General features: G+C 30.0%; 1 protein-coding gene across 1 annotated transcript; it reads right to left on the minus strand.

The window, feature by feature from the left end:
- Window positions 1-332: 332 nt before the first annotated feature.
- Window positions 333-803, minus strand: LOC140442146 (uncharacterized). The gene has a single exon (XM_072533224.1). The coding sequence runs from the start codon at window positions 801-803 to the stop codon at window positions 333-335; it is 471 nt and encodes a 156-aa protein (XP_072389325.1).
- Between the last annotated feature and the right edge of the window lie 23,264 nt (window positions 804-24,067).

Consider the following 24,067-nt stretch of genomic DNA (forward strand, 5'->3'; position numbering starts at 1 on the left):
TTCATGTCAATAAAGATTGTGCATCAGCAATTTCATCGCTTGATGAGCATGGATTAAGTCTATCCGTAACAAAACGTGGTAAAAAATCATCATTTGAAAATACATTTCCATTAAATGGGTGAATACCTGTCTTAGCAAATCATTTCATTATATTTTTCATAGAAAAATCATGAATAAAGGCCTAATTAGCAAATGACGTTACTTCATATATGTATATATTGTACTTCATATATTGTGACTAGCTTGCCAGGATAAGACAACATCCATGTATTCTAAGAAATTCGAAATCTCGCTTTAAATGGCCCAAAGATAGAAACTTCTGCTGGTTGTAATCAATGGCTGCAATGTGGTGGAAATGTCAGAATAATGATAATATTTTCCCGTACTAACATTACTGTCTCCAAAGTCATATGTGTTTTATGATTGTCTATAAGAATAAGACATGGTTTTTCTTTGGATGGACTGGTATATTTGATACAATGTGTAATTGCAAATAGAAATCCTTCTTTTGTAATCCAACCGCTTGGATTAGCAAAACCTAAAGCACCTTTTGGACTATCTTTTAGCATAAAATCTTTATAATGAGCTCTTGGGAACACAAATGCTGAAGGAATTGTGTCCCCAGAAGCATTCATAAAACCTACCACAATTACTAAATTACCTCTTTCGGCCGAAGTTACTTGGCCAACCTGTTTCATTCCTTTCACTGCTATTACCTTAGGAGGATTTGTTACGGTACTGCAGCCAGTTTCGTCAATGTACCATATCGTGTGTGGCTCAAAAGTAAATCTCTTGAAGACCATTTCTAAATTATCATAGAATCTAGCTACATTTTCAAAATTAAAAGATGTAGTTCGTGATAAAGAAGTATTCTCGGGATTTCTGATAGAAAGAGTAGGATTTCCTTTTATAAAACCACTTACTCAATCCTTAGTGGCCTTTTTTGAAAAGCCAACTTCCTACCTTGTACGGTAGTTAATCGATAGCATATCTTGGAACACGTTTTTAAATAATCAGCTAGCATGTTTTCTTGCAAAACAGAAAATATACGTTTATTACCAATGTCTGGCTGATGATGATATTAACCTTCATCTTTCTTAACAGTTTTACAAATTTCTGCCAATTATGACTCTAAAATACAATGTGCGGTCAGCATTGATCTAATGGATTGCTTTTACCGCCAGGTCAATAGTTTCACTTGTGGGACGAACCCTCTTTCTCTTCATTACGCTCATTGTCTAAAACAAAATAAAAATCATATAAAAAGAAATCTAAACGTATATTTTTGACTTGGTGTTTTGAAACGGAGAGACTTTAATGCATGAAACGGACGTCCGTTTCAATACTATATTGCATGTAAGTAACTATAAATTTTTAATTACTTATACAGTGTAGGTCAATAATGTCACCTTTCATTCTGCGTTTAAATTTCTCAAAAATATTTGTTAGTTTTTTCAGGATTCGAAAAAAATTAATACATTTAAAAAGCATTGGCCTGAAATTTTGCGCCTACGCTCTTAACGCAACTAAACCGATTTTAGTAAACAACAACTATGATTGTTTGACAGTAGTTTCAAGTAAGAGAGTACCTACATAAACAAACATAATGGCTATTATCGTTTATGTGTATATTTATTGAAGTGAAAGAAACTAATGAAGAATATATTTATTTTAACTTGAAAAATAAACTAAACAATACAACCCGATATTAGTAATTGTACTACGTCGGATACTATGGATGTAAGGTTACCGTTTGCTAAAATTTTATTGCAAGATTCTTGAAGACAGCGTACCATAACAATCACTGAACTACCCTTCAAGTATTTTGGGCCACTCATTGTACTTGTTATTTCTTTAAAAGGCCGTAAAATTTGGGAAAATTGAGAACAAATAATCCAGTCATCATTATTTAGATTTGGTCCAAGTCTAAGTCTGTATTAACTAATACAATAGTGGAACGGATTGCCTCTTCTAACTCGGTCATTCTTTTTAACATGTAATAGGTGAAGTTCTACCTAGTTTCCACGTCTTGGATTGGCCGTTTGGGAACTTTGTTAGGTTGTAATTGATACTTTAAAAGCCTTTCTAAAGATAAGGTACTTTTTTTAAAATGTGTTTTTTTAGAAACTAAAATTTGAAATTAGTGAAATAATTTCACTAATTTCAAAAGCGATCTTTTCTGAATTATGGTTTCCAAAAAAATGGCAGCAGACTAATAAAATCGTTTTACATTCTAAATTTTCGGTTAAATATTGTCCTGTTAATGCGATGTAACTCTCAGTTACTTCATATGTCCAAAGGTCAGTAGTAATACAGATATTTTCTACTTCTTTAACAACTTGTGATCTAATAATTTGCTTAGTTTTGGTATAACATTCCTGAAGTAATGAGCCTGACGTAATGAACAAGCTTTTCTTGTTGGTGGTTTATATCCAGGAATCCACCCTGCAAACTTTTTAAAAGCTCGTTCTTCAACTATGGAAAACGGATGGAACGAGTCATTGCATAGGTTTATTAAATCCATATCTATTTGTTTCTTTTGTTCTAAACTAATATTTTTATTAATGGAAGTATCCATCACCTTTTGACGCTTGGGTGGCGGTGGCAGTATGTCAGTACTTGTAGTAGAAGTAGTCGAAACGGACAGAAATGCGTCAGGAGAAGTTTCAATCATTGCAATATTCAGAAAGTGGACCATAAAAGCTGCATCTTCTACAAATGCGCATTTTTTGAAAATAAAATTATTATTCTTATACTAGGTCAATCATTTTGACTAAGAAAAATAATTCATAATTGAATATTTACAATAAATAAATCCTTTGACGAACTATCAATAAAGATTTGAAATTCAAAATGCAGATCAATCTTAAATCGAAACTCATTCATTAATCAGAATACCTAGTTATAAAAAACAAAAGAAAGAGTTAAGAAGCTGGTTACTTCTATAAAAAAAGAAAAAGAAGATTGTACTAGTGAAAATCAACCAGTATAACAAGGAAAAAGAAACTGATAAAGATGACTTAAGTCCATGGTGTATTTTTTATGAATTTATTAGACATGAATTATCTAAACATACACCTGTATCTAGAGATATAAAAGAAGTCGACATGTATTTGTCTGATGATATTACCCACAAAAAATTTCGAACGGTGATTGGAACTGTCCATTACAGTGGTGGAAAAACCATCGCCATGTATATCCTAACTTAACCACTATATTCATAAAATATTGTAGTATTGTAACAAAATCTGTTCATTGTGAACACATGTTCAAAATCTGGTTTAATTTTAAACAAAAGAAGAAACAACAAGAAAAGTGGAAAAACGTATGTTTTTAAATGTCAATTTAGACAATTCGCGATTTAATAATGTGTCATGTAAATGTAACTACTATTTGTATTGTTTAATTTATTTTTTAAGTTATAATAAATATATCCTTCGTTAGTTTCTTTCAATATAATAGCCAATATGCTTTTTGTGTACTCGCTTATTTGAAACTAATGATAAACAATCAACTAGTTACAGTTTACGAAAAACGGTTCCGATAAAAATGTCAACGACCCACCTCTAGTTTCTTAGGATAGGAGCCAGAGATATGTATATCTCAGATCGGAACTAATCGGAACTAATCGAAACTAATCGGAACTAATCGTCTTACTACTGGGCAATGGGCAGCAATAAAAAATATGGAGGGGAGACCAAGGGGAAATATGATTGTTATCTTTGTCTGTTCGCTGAAAATATGATTTTATATCTGCGTTAGATATCCTGTTAAATTTTACCATACCGACCATAAACTTTTACCTACACTGTATGGCTATCATAAATGCGTGCGTGCTATACATGATACATAAAGCACGAAAATTTATCCATCGAAGAATTTAGGCGACAAGTAGCTTATTCGTATCTAAAAAGTGGACACGGCGTAAAAATAAGGGAATAAAATGGTCTTTATACATATTCCATGGATGTTACAGCAAATTTTTTGTAAAGATTAGATCTAGCAAAAAAAGGGGGATATTAGGGTCGTGATCAAAAATAATATAACATATTTTTAATGTTATGCTGCAAGCTAAATTAAAAACAAGTATGGGACTGAAGACAAGGAATTGATTGATTGAAAAATAAGGAAATGTGAAATTGATAAAATATCCTTAAAACAGTTCAGAGTGGCTATAGACAAAATTAATAATTGGAATAATTTAATTTAATAACAATTAATGTAATAAATTTAATAATTGGAAACTGTTAATAAAGATGTGGTATTATGAGATGGATGTAATAATTGCCTTTGTTTCATGATTCGATATTATGTATCACATTTTTTTTAATTTTAACATGTTTAAAATTATTGTAATTAATACCGGCTATATTAACACTCTGTGCCTAGGTAAAAAAGTTTACATTATCAATACAGAGTTTTAAAAATTTACTTTTATTAAACAGGCTTTATATCACTTCCATTATATAAATTATATCACTCATTCATAAACTTCCCACAAACTGGCCAAATACTTGCTATTAGTTTCTGTTCACTTTCCACAAATCTCCCAAATCCTCTTATTCTCTACGGCGCTACTTTGTGGCTAAACATTGTAGATATATATCTACAAATAGATGAAAATATAGTAGGACTGAATGTCAACAAATGGAACGGCTGTTCTTAGTGGATTATCGGACTCTATTCAGAAAAGCGAGGCGAAACAAACCAGACCTATTCTTTGGTTTTCTAAAGCTCTACTTGTAACATTTTTATTTTTATTAGTTACGAAAAGTAAAATAGTGTCTTTGTGTGCTATCGAACATGATGTTACTAAAATAATTTTTATGGTTAAGGAAACATATATATATATATATATATATATATATATATATATATATATATATATATATATATATATATATATATATATATATATATATATATATATATATATATATTTAGTGGATTTTCTTGGGCTTAGGTTCATAAAAAAAAATTTTTTTGATTTGATACTAAGACATTTTCATATATTTTTTCGACGTTTCGGCAGGAAATCCATGCCTTTTTCAAGAAGTAATATTGACTAAAAAAACATTTTATGACAGACATAATACGGTTTAAAAGTTAAACTTTTGACTTACCAAGCATGTAAAAATTCGGTACTAACAAGTAGACGTCACAATTAAAATAATATTAAAAACATAGGACATACCCACTAAGTCACTACATGTAAAATGTATTTTAAATCTAATGTGTTGTTTATTGATGTTAGTTTATCTTTTAAACAATCAGTTATTTTAACATCATTGGCGTTCTGAGATTGTCTTTATGTGTTTTTAAATTAAGTTGAAATTTATTTTGTTCAAATTTTTGACATCTTTTTATCATTTATTGCATTATTATTTTTTTTTATTTGTATAGACTCTAGAAGCTCTCTCTTCTTCCTGTTGGGTTCACTTCCCAGGATCTTGGTTTTCTCAAAATCAAATTTATGTTTTTTTTTCGTTTTCATGTTTTGTGAGGGCGGTTCGGTTTTTTTTGTCATATTTGTGGGAACGTATTCTTGAGTTAAGTAGCTGACTGGTTTGTCCAATATAAACTCCATCACAATTCGAGCAGGGAATTTCATATACAACATGCGATCTTTTTAATAGAGGGGTTTTTGTTTTTAGTCTTGTAAAATAATTTTTCAAAAGATTGTGCCCTTTATGAGCAACCGTAATATTATGTTTGGACATAAGATTTGCAATTTGTTCTGATAATCGTTTTATATAGGGAAGAGACATATAGTTTTTCTTTACCGTGTTGGTTTCATTGTTATTATTGTTATTGTAAAATTTATGCAGCCGCGATTTGAAAGTGTTGTCGATAAGGTGGTGTGGGTATGAATTAAGTGTTAGTGCTGTTTTTGCTTTTTTAATGGCCTGAGGTCTATTGATAGGATCGGATAATTTAATAGCTCTATCGGCGAGTCCGATAACTACTGATTTCTTTTGAGACAGGGGATGATTAGAGTTGAAATTCAGATATCTCGACGACCAGGTTTTTTTGGTGTACCATGAAGTAGTTATAGTACTGTTTTCTCTATGTAAGGTCAGGTCCAGAAAATTAATTTGATAATTTTTTCAATTTTTAAAGTGAATTTTAGTTTTTGGTGAAAGTTATTGAATTCATTTAGTAAAATATCCATTTTATCCTCTGGTGCTGCGATTAAGCAGTAATCTATATAGCGATAGAAAAAAGGTATATCAAAATTTATTTTATTTAAAACAATTTGCTCTAGATGCTCTAAAACTAATTGAGCGATGGCACTGGATATGCTAGCACCCATAGCACATCCATCTGTTTGTGGGAAGATTTTGTTTTTATATAGGAAATAGGTTGACTTTAATGTTGTTTTGACTGCTAGCAGAAATTCTTCTAGAGGGATGTCTGTGAACGCTTTGATTTCATATTACTTTTTTTTAATAATGTCTTTCGCTAAAGCTATTGGAATATTGGTGAATAAAGATTCCACATCGAGAGAAACTAATTTATAATATGGAGGTAAATGTATATTTTTGAGTTTTAATTTCAGGTGATCAGCGTCTTTTAAATAGTGTGGACTTTTATTTATTACGTTGGAAATAATGTTCTTCAAATATTTTGAAAGGTTTTCAAAAGGAGACTGAATGCATGATTTCACGATAGAAATATCAAAAAAATTAATATGCTATATTAATACACATAACGTACATAACTGATTGTTTAAACGATAAACTAACATCAATAAACAACACATTAGATTTAAAATACATTTTACATGTAGTGACTTAGTGGGTATGTCCTATGTTTTTAATATTATTTTAATTGTGACGTCTACTTGTTAGTACCGAATTTTTACATGCTTGGTAAGTCAAAAGTTTAACTTTTAAACCGTATTATGTCTGTCATAAAATGTTTTTTTAGTCAATATTACTTCTTGAAAAAGTCATGGATTTCCTGCCGAAACGTCGAAAAAATATATGAAAATGTCTTAGTATCAAATCAAAAAAATTTTTTTATGAACCTAAGTCCAAGAAAATCCACTAAAAAAATATAACTAAACTCAAACTATATATATATATATATATATATATATATATATATATATATATATATATATATATATATATATATATATATATTGTGACGATTATGGTTTATAGAAAATAATTTATAAGTTATATACTACATAATATTAGATATTTGGTTGTTTTAAATAAGTTATATACTAGAGAATTTAATAAAAATATATTTATGTGAGGGCATTTTTAATAAATTAGTATATTATAAAATAATAATTGTAAAAAGTTGTATTTTAATATTGTAAATATATATAAGTGAGCCATGTGCTTAGGCAACCAAAAATACTCTCGGAGATTGACAGATATTTATACTCTGAAGTGACGTTTAAGAATATTTACGAATATAAGTGGGTTATAATAATATATTGTTTGAAATGTGTATTTTATTAAATTAGAATGTTAAGTTACTAATTTAATTATATATTCTGCTCTGAAAAGCCTAAATGTAAACAAAATTATTAATAGAAAAGAATGGAATTCTCTGGATCTCCGGAGATGGCCATGTTTGCGAAATGGTTTGTTCCAGAAAATTCAGACAAGTAGTTAATGGAACAAATTGGAACATGATATCTTACGAGATAGTTCTAGAAAATCCAAAAACATATAAATACCCGTGATTTGGATTCAAGATGGCAGTTTTTATTCAGAAGAGGCAGTTTTTAGAAGTTTTTAGTCAGAAGTCAAGCAGTTTATTATGAAAGTTAGTTAGAGTCAGTGAATCAATTACAAATAGTCAAATTGTTTAATATAGTGAGTTAAATGAAGATTAAAAATTATGCATATAATTAATGCACATTTATAATTATACACAAATAATTATTGGAGATAAAAAAGGTATATTGGAAGAAATTAAATTATATTATGGTTGGAGATTAGTATAAATCAACTTATAATAATTGGATATTGGTATATTGAAAAGAAGAATAAATATAAATGCTGTTTGCTGGTTTGGTTGGTGGTGTATAAATGCTGGTGAAGAAAACTATATCTTAAATTGGTAGAAGCTGATAATAGGAAAAAGTAATTTCACAAAAACAAGGATAACCGAAGTACGAAGACATTCAGTGGTGATTAGAATATATATAGTAGAAAACAGTTCATTTAGGCATTCAGTGAAAGAAAGGTACAAAATTTTGTTAATATAATTTAGTTAGTGTCATAACAATTTCAATTTTGAAGATAGTTTGTTTAAATTTTAGATTGTCTATAGAATTTAATTAGTTTTATAAGAGTATCAATTTAAAGATAGTTTATTTTAAATTTACATTGGCTAGGTTAGATATATATGTGTGTTTCATAATAGTTATAATAAAGATAATTTAAAAAAGTACTTACAAGCTAATTCTTTGAGAACCGCGATAAAAACCCTATATTATTAAAAATACTCATTGCTCATCATTCAAAACAAAAAACACATCATAACAATTTGGCACCCAACGCGGTGGCTCTCTATTTAAAAGAATTAGTTTGGGAAGATAAGTGCTCTCATATAATTAAATTAATCATCAGTAGAAAGGAAAAATTATAGATTTTATTTTTAATTATAATTGAACAAGTAAAGTCTCAAAATGTCTCAAGGAAAGAAAGGTACAAGAAGCAAAAAGAATGAAGAAGATGTGGAAGTAGAAACACAACCTATACAAGAGGAGAGTTTAGTTCAAGTTCCACAAGATACTGCAGAAATGAATCCAGAAAGAGAGGAAAATGTCAATATGGCAGCTTTGATGTCATTAATGATGCAGATGAACAAGACAATGGAAGAGAATTCAAAAGAAATCAAAGAAGACATGAAAAAAATGGAACAGAAAATGGAAGAGAATTCAAAAGAAATCAAAGAAGACATAAAAAAATTGGAAGAGAATTCAAAAGAAGTCAAAGAAGACATGAAAAAAATGGAACAGAAATTAGAAGAGAATTATAGAAAATTAGAAAAGAAAATAGAAGATAATAATAATAAAATTGTAAAACAAATGGATAAAAAACTTGAAGCTGCAGAGAAAAAAGTTGCAAATGAAATAAAAAGTATACGGAATGACTACAGGAAAAGGATAGACAATGAGAGGACAGAAGTAAAGAGGATTATTCAAGATAATAAAATAGATATAGAACAGAAAATAGAGTTACAGAAATGTAACTTAGAAGTAAAAATTAACGAAGACAGGAGAAACACAGAAGAAAAATTAGACGATATACAACAAAATATCCAAATAAATTATAATCAAATAAGAAATGTGGAACAGAGAATAGATGATATTTCACAAATGAGAGACATAGGGAGACCTTACTTAAATTTAACAAATGAGACTGGGATTAAATTCTCTGGTAATATAAAAAATTTGCATCCTAGAGTATACATAAATAGTTTAAAACATAAATTAAGATTTGTGAATAATATTAATGATATTAAAGATTATATTAGAATGACATTAAATGACAATGCAGCAACTTGGTTTGCTAGTATTGAAAATGATTTAGATAACTTTCAAACATTTGAAAATAAATTTTTAAATTATTATTGGGGTGAATTAGAGCAAGCAAAGTTTAGAGAAATTCTATATTTTGGAAAGTATAATCAAAATTTAAAATCAAATATGGTAGATTATGCATTGAAATTGATAACAGTTGCAAAATATTTAGAACCACCACTTAGAGAGGATGAAACAGTCTTAAATGTATCTAGACATTTTGATGCTGATGTTGTGCAAACCGTAACTGTACAAAATATTCAAACAATAGATAGTTTTATTAATTTTATTCAAAGAATACAAAGAGGCAATATGACAAGTAATAATAACAACAGAAAAAACAACAATACTTTTCAATATAATAAAAATGATAATCAACAATATAGACAATCATATAACAATAATACTAGGTATGGTGATAATTTACAAAATTTTAATAATACTAACACTAATCCAAATAGACAGAACTTTAATAATAATACTAGTTATAATAGACAAAATTTTAATAATAATACTAATTATAATAGACAACATTTTAATAACAGTACTAATAATAATAGACAAGATTTTAACAATAGAAGAAATACAGAACGACCTAACTATAACAGACAGGTAAATTGTGTTCGAAGGAATAGAAGCTGCGAAGGCAGGGAACGAAGTAGTACAAGGCAGGAGAATGTGAGTAGAAGTCATAGTAGGGAAAGACATAGGACATCAGATCCAAGTGGTCAGATACAATCTGACAATTCTAATAATCAAAATTTTGTGCAGTAAACTTTCTGAATTACAAGTTAGGCCATTGCTATTATGAAAAACCTTCTGAATTTATTTCTTTAGATGAGGATAAAATTATTGACTCTATTAATTTAATTTATATAAATGCTTTGGCCAAAAATAAAATGATTAAAATTATGATAGATACTGGTTCAGAAAGTACTTTAGTCTCGGAGAATTTTATTTTTAATACATTAAAACTATCAGATATAATAAAGATTCCAAAAATTAAAATTATTGGTGCAAATAATAAGAAGTTGGGTGAAATTGATAAACTAGCCAATTTTAAAATTAATATTCTTAATAAAGAAATTAATATGCAAGGATTTATTGTCAAGGATTTATGTGTTGATATATTAATGGGAAATGATGAATTGGAAAAGAAGAAAGTAAAGATAGATTTTGAAGAAAAAATGGTAACTTTGGAAGGGCAAATAATTAAATTTATGCAGAAAGATGAGGTAGAAGAAGGAATAAGAGTTGATAGGATATTATTAAAAGAAAATAATGATGTTTATGAAGAAGAAATGTATTTTGATGATAGGGAAATGTCCCAGAAGAATGTAAAGAATAATTATTGTAGTGAATATTTAAGGAATGGAAATTTTAAGCAGATGGATGCCTACGAGGCGGAGTGCGTAAAATTGGAAGCAAGGAATAATGAGTACATAATGAAGAATAATTTTATTTGTAAAGAAGAAGATATAATGAAAGTTTTAAATTGCCCTGAAGAATATAAATCAATAGTCATTTCCATATTGCAGCAACACAGGGGACTTGTCAATAAAGAAAATAGAATTGCACAAAATTATATCCATAGTATAAAAGTTAAAGAAGAAAAAGATTTTAAAACAAAATCATACCCAATACCATATAAATACAGAGAAGAAGTAAACAAAACAATTAATAATATGTTAGAAGATGGGATCATTGAGAAGGCAGACACACATTTTATTAACCCCATAGTAGTAGTACGAAAAAGATCAGGTGAAATCAGGTTATGTTTGGATGCAAGGAATATTAACAAGATTACTGAAAAGCAATTTGAAGCACCAATGAGTATAGATGGAATATTAGGAAGAATTACAGGAATGTCATTTTTCACTAAAATCGATTTACAGCATAGTTTCTGGTTAATACCTCTAGAAAGAAAAAGTAGACAGTATACAGGATTTCAGATAGATGGAGTAGTATATCAATTCAAAGTAGTACCATTTGGACTTCAATCATCTTGCAGTGCTCTATGTAGATGTCTTCATGATATTTTGGATCAATATGAACATTTTGTAATTCACTACATTGATGATATCTTAATTTTTTCTAAAACGGCTGAAGATCATGAGAAACACCTAAAAATTATAATAAATAGATTAGACAAAGTGGGACTAAAAATAAATCAAGAAAAATGTACATTTTTTCAAAAAGAAGTCATATATCTAGGTTATAAACTTAACACTAAGGGAATCGAAATGGATCCAGAACGGACACAAGTCATTCAGGAATATAAAACACCACACAATTTAAGAACTTTAAGAGGATTTATTGGAATAATTAATTATTATAAAAGGATGATACCAGATCTAAGTATAAAAGAAATTCCATTACTTGAACTACTGAGAAAAGGTGTAAAATGGAGATGGGATCAGAGAAGAGAACTAGCATTCCAAGAAATTAAAAACATTTTTCTGTCAAATTTGAAAATATACTATCCTGACTATACACAGCCATTCATACTAAGAACAGATGCAACAATAGAGAGATTATCAGGGGTATTATTACAAATACATGATGGGGTCGAATACCCAATACAATTCATTTCAAGAATTACAAAGCCACATGAAAAGGGTTACTCAGTTTCAGAATTAGAACTAGCAAGTATAATACACTGTGTCACAAAATTAAGATTTTATTTGTTGGGTAATGAATTTACAATAGAAACAGATCACCAAGCTTTAACATCTATATTAAATAACAAATATGGAAACAGTAGAATACATCGGTGGAGTCTAATACTTAGTGAATACTGCTTTGAAATCAAATACATTTCTGGAAAATCCAATATAGTGGCAGATGCTTTATCAAGGTTAGAAAATACACCACAAAAAGGGCAGCGAACAATAAAAATTGAATTATTAATTTATTAAATTTAATAAGGTATGAGAAAATTAATATTTAAAAAAATAATAAGTAAATTATTTATTTTAAATATTATTTTTGGGGTATTGTGACGATTATGGTTTATAGAAAATAATTTATAAGTTATATACTACATAATATTAGATATTTGGTTGTTTTAAATAAGTTATATACTAGAGAATTTAATAAAAATATATTTATGTGAGGGCATTTTTAATAAATTAGTATATTATAAAATAATAATTGTAAAAAGTTGTATTTTAATATTGTAAATATATATAAGTGAGCCATGTGCTTAGGCAACCAAAAATACTCTCGGAGATTGACAGATATTTATACTCTGAAGTGACGTTTAAGAATATTTACGAATATAAGTGGGTTATAATAATATATTGTTTGAAATGTGTATTTTATTAAATTAGAATGTTAAGTTACTAATTTAATTATATATTCTGATCTGAAAAGCCTAAATGTAAACAAAATTATTAATAGAAAAGAATGGAATTCTCTGGATCTCCGGAGATGGCCATGTTTGCGAAATGGTTTGTTCCAGAAAATTCAGACAAGTAGTTAATGGAACAAATTGGAACATGATATCTTACGAGATAGTTCTAGAAAATCCAAAAACATATAAATACCCGTGATTTGGATTCAAGATGGCAGTTTTTATTCAGAAGAGGCAGTTTTTAGAAGTTTTTAGTCAGAAGTCAAGCAGTTTATTATGAAAGTTAGTTAGAGTCAGTGAATCAATTACAAATAGTCAAATTGTTTAATATAGTGAGTTAAATGAAGATTAAAAATTATGCATATAATTAATGCACATTTATAATTATACACAAATAATTATTGGAGATAAAAAAGGTATATTGGAAGAAATTAAATTATATTATGGTTGGAGATTAGTATAAATCAACTTATAATAATTGGATATTGGTATATTGAAAAGAAGAATAAATATAAATGCTGTTTGCTGGTTTGGTTGGTGGTGTATAAATGCTGGTGAAGAAAACTATATCTTAAATTGGTAGAAGCTGATAATAGGAAAAAGTAATTTCACAAAAACAAGGATAACCGAAGTACGAAGACATTCAGTGGTGATTAGAATATATATAGTAGAAAACAGTTCATTTAGGCATTCAGTGAAAGAAAGGTACAAAATTTTGTTAATATAATTTAGTTAGTGTCATAACAATTTCAATTTTGAAGATAGTTTGTTTAAATTTTAGATTGTCTATAGAATTTAATTAGTTTTATAAGAGTATCAATTTAAAGATAGTTTATTTTAAATTTACATTGGCTAGGTTAGATATATATGTGTGTTTCATAATAGTTATAATAAAGATAATTTAAAAAAGTACTTACAAGCTAATTCTTTGAGAACCGCGATAAAAACCCTATATTATTAAAAATACTCATTGCTCATCATTCAAAACAAAAAACACATCATAACAATATATATATATATATATATATATATATATATATATATATATATATATATATATATATATATATATATATATATATATATTGATAGTAATACCTTGACTTACGTTACCCCGACTTAAGCAAACCCAAGTTACTCGAGTTTCAAATCTCGTCGATTCGTCTTTTGGCAAATTCGTCTTTTGGCACCTAGCAAGCACGTATTGTTTTTCATTCTCACGGTAATATCGGTGAAATGGGTACAATGTTAAAATATTGGTATGATAATTAGTTAAATAAAAAAATCGTTCAATTAAGCAGAACACGGTGTGCTCCCAAGCTAATCTGGTTTTTTAGAGATTGAAGAAGGATGCTTGGGAGATCGCTAAAGATGAAGAGTTTAAAACTTTTAACGGTTGGTTAAGCTCATTTAAAAGTCACTGTAATTGGCATATCATTGGAGAAAGTGAAGAAGTGGAAAGTGCTGGTCATGAGGGCGTCTTGCTATCCAGAGAAATTACATGATGGGGTAGATGAAATTAGCTACAGCCAGTTCGTCTGTGATTTGGAAGTTGAATAATAAAGCTTGGGTGACACCTTCTCTTTTTGTGAACTGATTTGGTCATCATTTCATACATGAACTCAAACTTTGTTGTCGATCTCAACAATTTTCACTTAAAGTGATGCTAATCATCGTCAGCGCATCAGGTCGTTCTCCTGCCACTTTAACCAGTTTTAACATGTGAAAGAATTGTTGCCACCTAATACAACCAGCTTACTTCAACATATGGAAGAAGTGATTAAAATACTTAAAGCGTATTACACCATACGATCATTTGCACACCTGTATAAACTTATAAGAAAAAACAACGAGCTCTCTGTTAAAGACTTTTTGGAAACAATTTAATGTTTTAGAAGCAGTGAGAATCATTGCACAATCTTATAATGAAATTGAAAAAAAAAAACGTTAAATGGCTTCTGGAAAAAACTGTTTCATTTTTTTTTCATCACTGACTAAGGTGGAATTTAAAGCAGAGCCAAGAGCCAAGAGCGATTCAAGAAGTTTCAAGATGACACTGATGACGTTCCGGAAATGCCGGATTTCCAAAATCACGAGCTAACTATTGATATATAAATGCATAAGCAAGAACAATACATTGAAGAGATTAATTGTTTAGATCCAGTTCAAACAGAGGATCAAATGGTGTTTGGACAATTTATAGAAGGCTTCAGTCCAATTGTTGTTCAATTAATAATTATTTTGTTTTATTTTTCGGTCTCAATTAAAAATAATTTGTATACGTACGTATACTAAATTATACGTACAATTATTTAAGACAATATACGGTGTAGGTAAAAGTTTATGGTCGGTATAGTAGAATTTAACAGGATATCTAACACAGATATAAAATCATATTTTCTACGAATAAACAAAGGTAACAATCATATTTCCCCTTAGTCTCTCCTCCATATTTCTAATAGACGCCCATTAGTGAGACGATTATTTCCGATTTAGCTTATACCTAAGAAACAGCGGCAAGGTTGCCTTATTGCCTGCCAGAATTGATTCAAAAAATTGGCGATCCTAACTGGATGATGATATTAAAAATGAAACACTAATTGACACAAATACTGGTACAAAATTTCTTAAATAAATGAGAAACTTTCAGATTCGCATTTTGATTTGACGAAATTGTAACCTAATTTCCAATAAAACAAGATAATTTTGACAACATCGCCATTCGTCCGTCCCCTTCAATGGTGAGACAGGCTGAACGCAATGCTATGTATTTTAGAGATGGATCGTTGACGTTTTTATCGTTAACGAAACTGAACCGTTTTTCGTAAACAAGTAACTAGTTGAAAAACTATTCAAATTATTCAACTAGTTGATTGTTTCAAGAGTAATTTCAAATAAGCGAGTACATAAACAAACATATTGGCTATTATCGTTTATGTGTATATGTATTGAAGTGAAAGAAACTAATGAAGGATATATTTATTATAACTTGAAAAATAAATTAAAAAATACAAATAGTAAATAGTACTTACATTTTTTACATTACACATTATTAATAACTCGCAAACCGTCTAAATTGACATTTAAAAACAAGTTTTTCCACTTTACTTGTTAACCGTGTTCTTCTTTGATTTAAAATTGTGTTCACAAGGAACAGATGTTGCTACAATATTACAATATTTTATGAATATAGTGGTTAAGTTAGGATACACATGGCGATGGTTTTCCACCACTGTAATGGACAGTTCCAATCTCCGTTCTAGGTTTTCTGGGTAATATATCATCAGAAATATTCACAAATATTCAGCAAGAAAAGTTTTAAGAAATATAATAAAGTCATAATTATTTTGTTTGGTGAAATATACACGACTACATTATTATTAAACGCTATTCTCCAATTCCTGAACATATCTCCAACATATTCAATTCTAGCACATCATGCAGTTGATGAATTAGCAGCTGCCATGTATAAATAACAGTTACATCTCAATTAAAAGTTTTTTATGCAAATGCACGTGCCAATTCTTTTACTGATAATCGGCCAAAAGAAGTTGGTATAGATATTTTTTAAAGTGATTCTCTCGAAAGATCTTTGTGAACTCCGAGTGAATTCCAGAAGGGAATTCTTCTTGTAGGAGAGAGAATCTCTCCTGTTGCCGACAAAAATGTAGCGTAGAATCTTTTTAAATAATTTTAAACTGTTTGTCCTTGTTCTAGTGTAGTGTTATGTACAATTTATGTTTCAATTTCATGTTTATTACATTCTGCACTTGCTGGATAGCCCAAATTTAACGAAATGCTCCTGATGATGCTGTAGAAAGAGAAAGTACTTGGGCAAGATTTGATTATTACAATTATGCTCGATATTTGCCTTTAATTTTTCAAAATTCTGATCTTGTTTGCGGCGCTTCTGAATAGTTCGACCGATGTGAAATCATAAATGTAATTGACAGATACTTTACTGAAAGGTCCACAATAGAAAAAGATACCAGCCTCAGTTTGTCGCAGGGTGTTCCGCAGGGTTCAGTACTGGGTCCCATCCTGTGGAATGTCCTGTACGACGGGGTGTTGAGCCTACAAATGCCAAGGGACTTGGCTAATGCGGCTAACACAGCCCTGCGTCGCATTAGTAGGTGGATCAGAGACAACGATTTACAGCTAGCGCCTCAGAAAACTGAGGTGTTAGTTCTCAAAAGAAGCCGGAAAAAATCCTCTCTTCGCTTTATAGTGGAAGGTGTGGAGGTTGCACCGGTTAAATTGATTAAGTATCTGGGAGTCTGGTTGTCGGAAGGACTAAGGTTTGGAGTACACATCCAAAAGACGGTAGAAAAGGCGAACCGAAATCTGGAGGCGTTGATACGGCTGATACCAAACATTGAAGGCCTAGGTAGCATCAAAAGAAAGGTATTAAATGGAGTTTTCCAGTCGGTACTAACCTACGCTTCCCCTGTGTTGTGTAGCGTACTAAACACTGCGAAATACCCTACGCTGATGGAGACTTCGTAAAGGCGAATGCTCCTCAGAGTATCTAGCGCATATAGGACAGTTTCAAATAAGGCTCTATATATCATTGGAGCAGTGATACCGATCATTTTGTTGTGCAAAGAGCGAGCGAGGGTTTATGAGAGGAGGATGGATATAAATATAGATGAAAGTGGGATAAAAAGAACGATAGTAGAGTGGCAGAGAGAATGGGCGAGTGATAGCGGAAGGGTAAGGTGGACTCAGGAGCTTATTTCCGATCTGAGGCCGTGGTGGGAATGTAAGTTTAGGAAACTAGACTACTTCCTTACGCAGTTTCTGACCGGACATGGTAGTTTTGGCACCTTCACAAATAGAATAGGAAAATCTGCCTCGGCACACTGTACTGTTTGTGGGGTACTGGACGCTCCCGCCCACGTTTTTAACTGCCAGAGATTGGCAAATAAGAGAGGAGATTTTGAGGGGCGAATAGGTTTCGGGTTGCATGAAAGAAACGTTGAACACATAATGTTGAGAGGAGAGAAAGAATGGAGAGAAGTACACTGTCTGATTTCTGTGAGCCAGTGATCTGAAATTTATGGTTAATATTATTTATTAGTTTATGGCCTGACGTCTGAAACATTTTCTGATTTACAGTAATAGGTATGGTTATTTATACATTTTTAGTTTTTTATTTTAGTTGTTCATTGGTGGTTAAGGTTTTAGGCGGAACACGGTTAATCCAGCACTACCCTGGTGTCTTCTGGCCTAGTATCCTACTCGGCCGAAAGATGTCAGGCTGTCTCGTTCCGTGACGTAGATGCCCAAAAAAGATTTTTCCCACCCTTGCCTGTCAGAATTCAATGGATGCCTTATTAGACTCTGACTGGAATCTGGCATTTCGGCAATTAAAAATAAAAGTACCTACTACAGGTCCTTTATTAGACGCAGGTCATCAAAAATAGCGCTTGGAATGCTCTCTTGCTAAAGTGGGATATGAAACATTAGAGAAACGTTTTGACTCTCGTTTTATAAGACATTTATCTGAAGGTTTGCCAAAGAATGTGAAGAAGGCATTGAGAACGCTATATCCGATGTAGCTTCCCTCCCAGAGTACAGCTTGCTGATGGAGATATAATGATATGGAGCGATATTTCTTTAGAAGTACATACAGATCTTCTTACAAGAGGGGGAGGTAACCTTAATGCTGATAGGTACATCAGGGAATGTCTGGAAAAATATGAGGTACTTCATATGCATATTTTATGTAACAAATTAAGTTAAACTGACTTCCTAGAAGTCCAGACCTTAACCCCATAGGCTATTTGTGGGACAAGTTGGGATAAGTATAAGGCAAAATTATGGTGAATGAAAATGTGGTAGCTCTAAAGCTGGCGCTGGTTAACAAGTTTGGACAAGTTTGGACAAAGTAGCAATCACGCAAAACGTGATTGCTACTTTGGCCCAGTCTATTAGTCTATGAACGAAAATATAAGAGCTGTTATTAAAGCTCAATTAAGAACTAGATTTTAATATTCATATTTCAGAATAATTTTATTCGATATAAAATATCTTACTCTAAAATAAAAAGAGTTTTGTAAATTTTTATTTATTAAATTTTGGAACTTGTTTCTTATTTTAACTTAAGTTTTTCTAATACTTTTTAATTTACATAAAATAAACTTAGCCTCCGGCTAATTCTGTCTATTTATTTAAGAAATATTTCTCATCAGAATTTATTTAACTATAGGAACTAGTCGTATTCGGCTTTAGTAGAGTTTTATATCCAAATGTATCTTCGGTTAAATATATAAATTTTAAAATGGTAATCATCGGGTAGATACACAACGTTTTCAAATTATTTCACGGTTGCTAATATTAACCAACACAAAATAAATACAACCGTCATGATTCTGCTAAATCGATATGTGTTTAAAAGTTTGTCCCTGTTTCGCTTTCGCATAAATATTCAAATGCTTATTTCAGACCAAATTAGGTTGATTTAACGTGTAACGATAAACTGAATGGCAAACCTAATGAATTGAATTGTTATTTACCCAGGACATGTCGCCGGTTGCCGTAAATATCGCAACGGCTGAGAGATAGACTTCCAGTGAATTATTTGGCAGAGAGTAGAGATGAATAGGCCTATTGTCGTTTGTTGATATTTCTCGCTTTTTGGCAGCGCTTCGAAATGGATTATCTAAGGTAGTGATAACATATTTGAAATTGTCATATTTATTAACGTAGTCTACTATTTTAGTTTGAGTTAACCGAAAATCTAAAGGTTTCTTCAATTCCTGGATGATGCATTTATAAATAAATGAAATACTAACTGGAGTAAAAATAAATAAATTAAATGTTGAATATTATAGTTGAATGAATTATAAGTTGAAAAAAAAATATGAACCGCGGTGCCTCACATGCAAGTAACGTCACGTGCAAGTAACGATCATATATAATATATATATATATATATATATATATATATATATATATATATATATATATATATATATATATATATATATATATATAGTAAACTGTTAAATATTGGGGAAATCTGCAAGAAAGACTCTAATGAGTATCAATTATTTCGCCGAACGTTTTCGCCAAAGATAATTAATTTGGCTTCTTCAGGGCTGAAAGAGAATAAATTATAATTAGCTTCCATATATTATTTATTAAAAATATTATTGATCTTACCGTAACTTGAATTGTAGAGTTAGAATATTAAAAAACTTTGCTAGTAACAACATAATGGTGTTTTTTGTTACTATGTGCAAAAAAAAGTTTTTTTAACGTTGGAAATGTATGGTAGCTTTCAACTTAAAACGCAAAGGTTTACCCAAGGTTAATCGAAAAACCCAATGTAACTACATTTACAAGGAGGTAATTCCTTGAATTGTCGGAAATAACTAAATTTTTGATTGTTAGAAAGTTTAAATGTGAGGTTCTGTTTTAGCCAGAACGCATGCGCTGACAAATTCAAGTAGTTCTTTTGAATCTTTATGTCGTTAATGTTCATTGGTAAAACCGAATGAAATTAAATCCCAGTATAGGGAAATATTATTTTGATTTTTCTTTTTAATTATATTATATTGTTCATGTATTATTATAATATCTTATTGAGATGTATCTAAGAAAAGCAAGGGAATGTTATCTTTTTTAGTTAATAAAAATTAATTATAAAAGTAGGTTAGTTGTTAATGGATATATCAGTCAAGTTAGTTATCTGTGATGTTGTATTGTTCTTGGTATCTGATTTAAATAAGAAGTGGTATATATCGCTTAGATCCTTAATGTCACTCTTAACATTAATGGAGAAATCGTTAAGGAAAATATAAGACATTTCAATTAACTCTCTTTTAGATTTATTGTTCTCACGGTGGAGAATTATAGTGTTAGTATAATCCGATGAGATGACCAGTGGAATGGACATGTTTGGCTAATGCACAGCGGTCAGGGTGAAGTCGAGAATCACTTTTGTGTAGTGTAATACGTGATTTCAATAATTGAGATGTTTGGCCGATGTAGGAATTGCTGCAAGAGAGGCATGTAATGTTGTAGACAATGTTACTAAGCCTATCTATGGAGGTCTTATCTTTTATCTTAGAATAAAGATTATTAATTGTTAGTTAGGGCTAATTTACAAGCCACATTAAGTTTAATGTTGTTATTATTATTACCAAAGCTATTTTCAACACTTTTCAGAATCCTTGTTAACCCAGGAGTAATATCTCTGAAATATGGCAATGAAAAATATTTGTTGATAGGAGTATCCGAGACTGGGTTTCCACTTAAGACATCAGGATCAGCATTGTTAGTCGCGAAGGAAGGTAAAGTATCTTCGATATGGATAGTATTAAACAAAATCTTATTCACTAATGGTGTTGGATAAGCGTTTGAAATAAAAAGTTTCTGTAGGATTTGTAGGTTTTTTTTTGTATGAAATGAAGGATCTGATAGTTTTATTACTCTATTTTTCATCTGTTTCATTAAGTTGACTTTGGTAGAATTATTATGGTATGAGTAGTAGTTAAGGTATCTACCAGAATGGGGCGGTTTTTGATACCAATCTATTTTAATGTTGTTGTTTTCCCTGATCATCCTTATGTCGAGAGAGGGGACGGACCAATTACCATCTTACCTCTCTATAGTGAACTGGATGTAGATGTCATAACCATTGAAAGTATCTAATACTATCTAATATAACAATTAAAAATTTAGTTATTGCCGACAATTCAAAGAATTACCTCCTTTTAAATGTAGTTACATTGGGTTTTTCTATTAAACTGGGGTAAACCTTTGCGTTTTAAGCTTAAAGCTACCATACATTTCCAACGTTAAATTTTTTTTTTTGCACATAGTAACAAAAAACACCATTATGTTGTTACTAGCAAAGTTTTTTAATATTCTAACTCTACAATTCTAAGTTACGGTAAGATCAATAATGTTTTTAATAGATAAAATATGGTAGCTAATTATAATTTATTTACTTTCAGCCCTGAAGAAGCCAAATTAATTCTCTTTGGCCAAAACGTTCGGCGAAACAATTGATACTTATTAGAGTCTTTCTTGCAGATTTCCCCAATATTTAAGAGTTTACTATTTAACTTATCTGCAAAGATTAAAATTCTTTTCTATATATATATATATATATATATATATATATATATATATATATATATATATATATATATATATATATATATATATTGTTATGTTTCATTTTATCAATCAAAGATAGAAAAAAAATTTATTTTGTTATAGAATGCGGGCACATAAATTTGCAACGCCTTTTATCCATAATGAGTTTTACCCTGACGGACTGAAAAACATTAGTAAATATTTAAATGTGAATAGACAATTGTTTCCCGGTATTTGTAGATATTATATTTTAAAAGCCTTTTGTTTTGTTTCGCTGGAAAGGCAAAAGCCTCCAGGTAGTTTTTGTATTTAGAAAGTATAAGATAAAACCGTTATCATTTTCAAAGAAATTTGTTTAAAAGCGATGATTGGGTTTTTCTGATGTAAAATGAAAAGCGGGATATAGAAATAGATTTCTGATTGGTTTGCGAGCTTGGAATGGGGATGGAAGAGAGTGTATATTTGAAAGTTTGGATTAGAAAAGAATTATTATGTGATGGGCATCCGAAAGAAGCAAGTAAAGTTTTGTGTGGTCAGTTAAGAAAACAGTACCAGTTTCTGAATAGTGAGAAGTGGTTGGCTGAAAGGTGGAACGAGAGATAGGTCAAAGTTGAGAAGTCGAATACCTTCTTTGATTCCATAAATTCCAAGAGATTGTTAGTATATGAAAGAGAGGAGACAATTTTGGATTTGTTGAACTGTATACCCGTTTACTTGTTTACCAGTAAAAGTACTGGTAAACGAGGCCTGCTCGTGTTTTGGAGAAAGGGTTGCTGGTATGCTGAGAGTTTGATACTTAGAACGGAGAGAAGGCGTTGATTGGTAGCCTAACATAATCAACAAGAGACATCGTCGTGTGTAAATTAAAAGGTCATTAATTTTTGTGACAAAATTTTTGTATGTTTCAAATAAAAGACTATACCATCAGACGATCAAAAATTATCGATATTTTAAAATACCATAAATTTTATAAAAGTTTTTTTTCTTGTCAAAGGATAATTATTAATATTGCTGAATAAATTTAAAAAATTTCTTTTTATAATATTCAGAATTTTATAATTTTTGAGTACAAAAACATATGAACAAAGATTCAAATTTTTCAAAAATTTCATTGAAATGTAATTATTTTACGAATATCCAAATTTCTTGGTTATGTTGTTTTATCAATGTTATAAAAAACAAACCGATAAATATTTGGTAGATTAAAATTAATTTATGTGGTAAAATTTTCATTAGGATAGTTAAGCCCATTGAATTTATTTGATAAATCTTAATATTACTTCTTTTGATAAGAAAAGATATTTGTATTTGTTTATTTATGTTATTTCCATTTGTTTCCTTTTTCTATTTTATCCTGATAAGAAACAACTAAGAGACACTGGAAGCCACGAGAAACGATAAATTTAACCTAAGCTGATTTGATTTTTATAAAAAGGCACCCTGAGATTATTTTTTTTATGTATGATTTTGCGACACTTGGATAATTAATTAAAGAAATTAAATAAATAAAAATAAAAAATTATAATGTGGTAGATATATTTAAGTGAGCCATGTGACTAGGCAACCAACTATACATATGTGAGTGGCAGACAGATATACTTATTCTCCAAGTGACATTTTAAATAATTAAAAATATAAGTGGGGTTATAATAATAATGTTAGTTTAAAATGTTTAATTTATATATATATTTACTGATTTAAGTGTTTATTCTGATCTGAAAAGCCTAAATGTCAACAAAATTATCAATAGAAAATTAACGAATTCTCCAGAATGTAGAATTTGACCATTGTTTACGGTCGAACATTCTCGAAATAATGGTTATGTCTGTGGAACGAACATATACTTTTCGAGAACATCCATATAGAAGAAATAGAACAAATCGAACATGATTTCTTACCAGATGGTTCTGGAACATCCAAAAAGATATAAATACCCGTGATTTGGATTCAAGAGAGAGAGTTTTAGTCAGTCAGTCAAGCAGTTTAGTAAGAAAGTCCGTCCAGTCCATTCAGTCAGTCAGGCAGTTTAGTAAGAAATATGAAAGTTA

This window comes from Diabrotica undecimpunctata, chromosome 5 (assembly GCF_040954645.1).
Source record: "Diabrotica undecimpunctata isolate CICGRU chromosome 5, icDiaUnde3, whole genome shotgun sequence".
NCBI classification, from domain to species: Eukaryota; Metazoa; Arthropoda; class Insecta; order Coleoptera; family Chrysomelidae; genus Diabrotica; species Diabrotica undecimpunctata.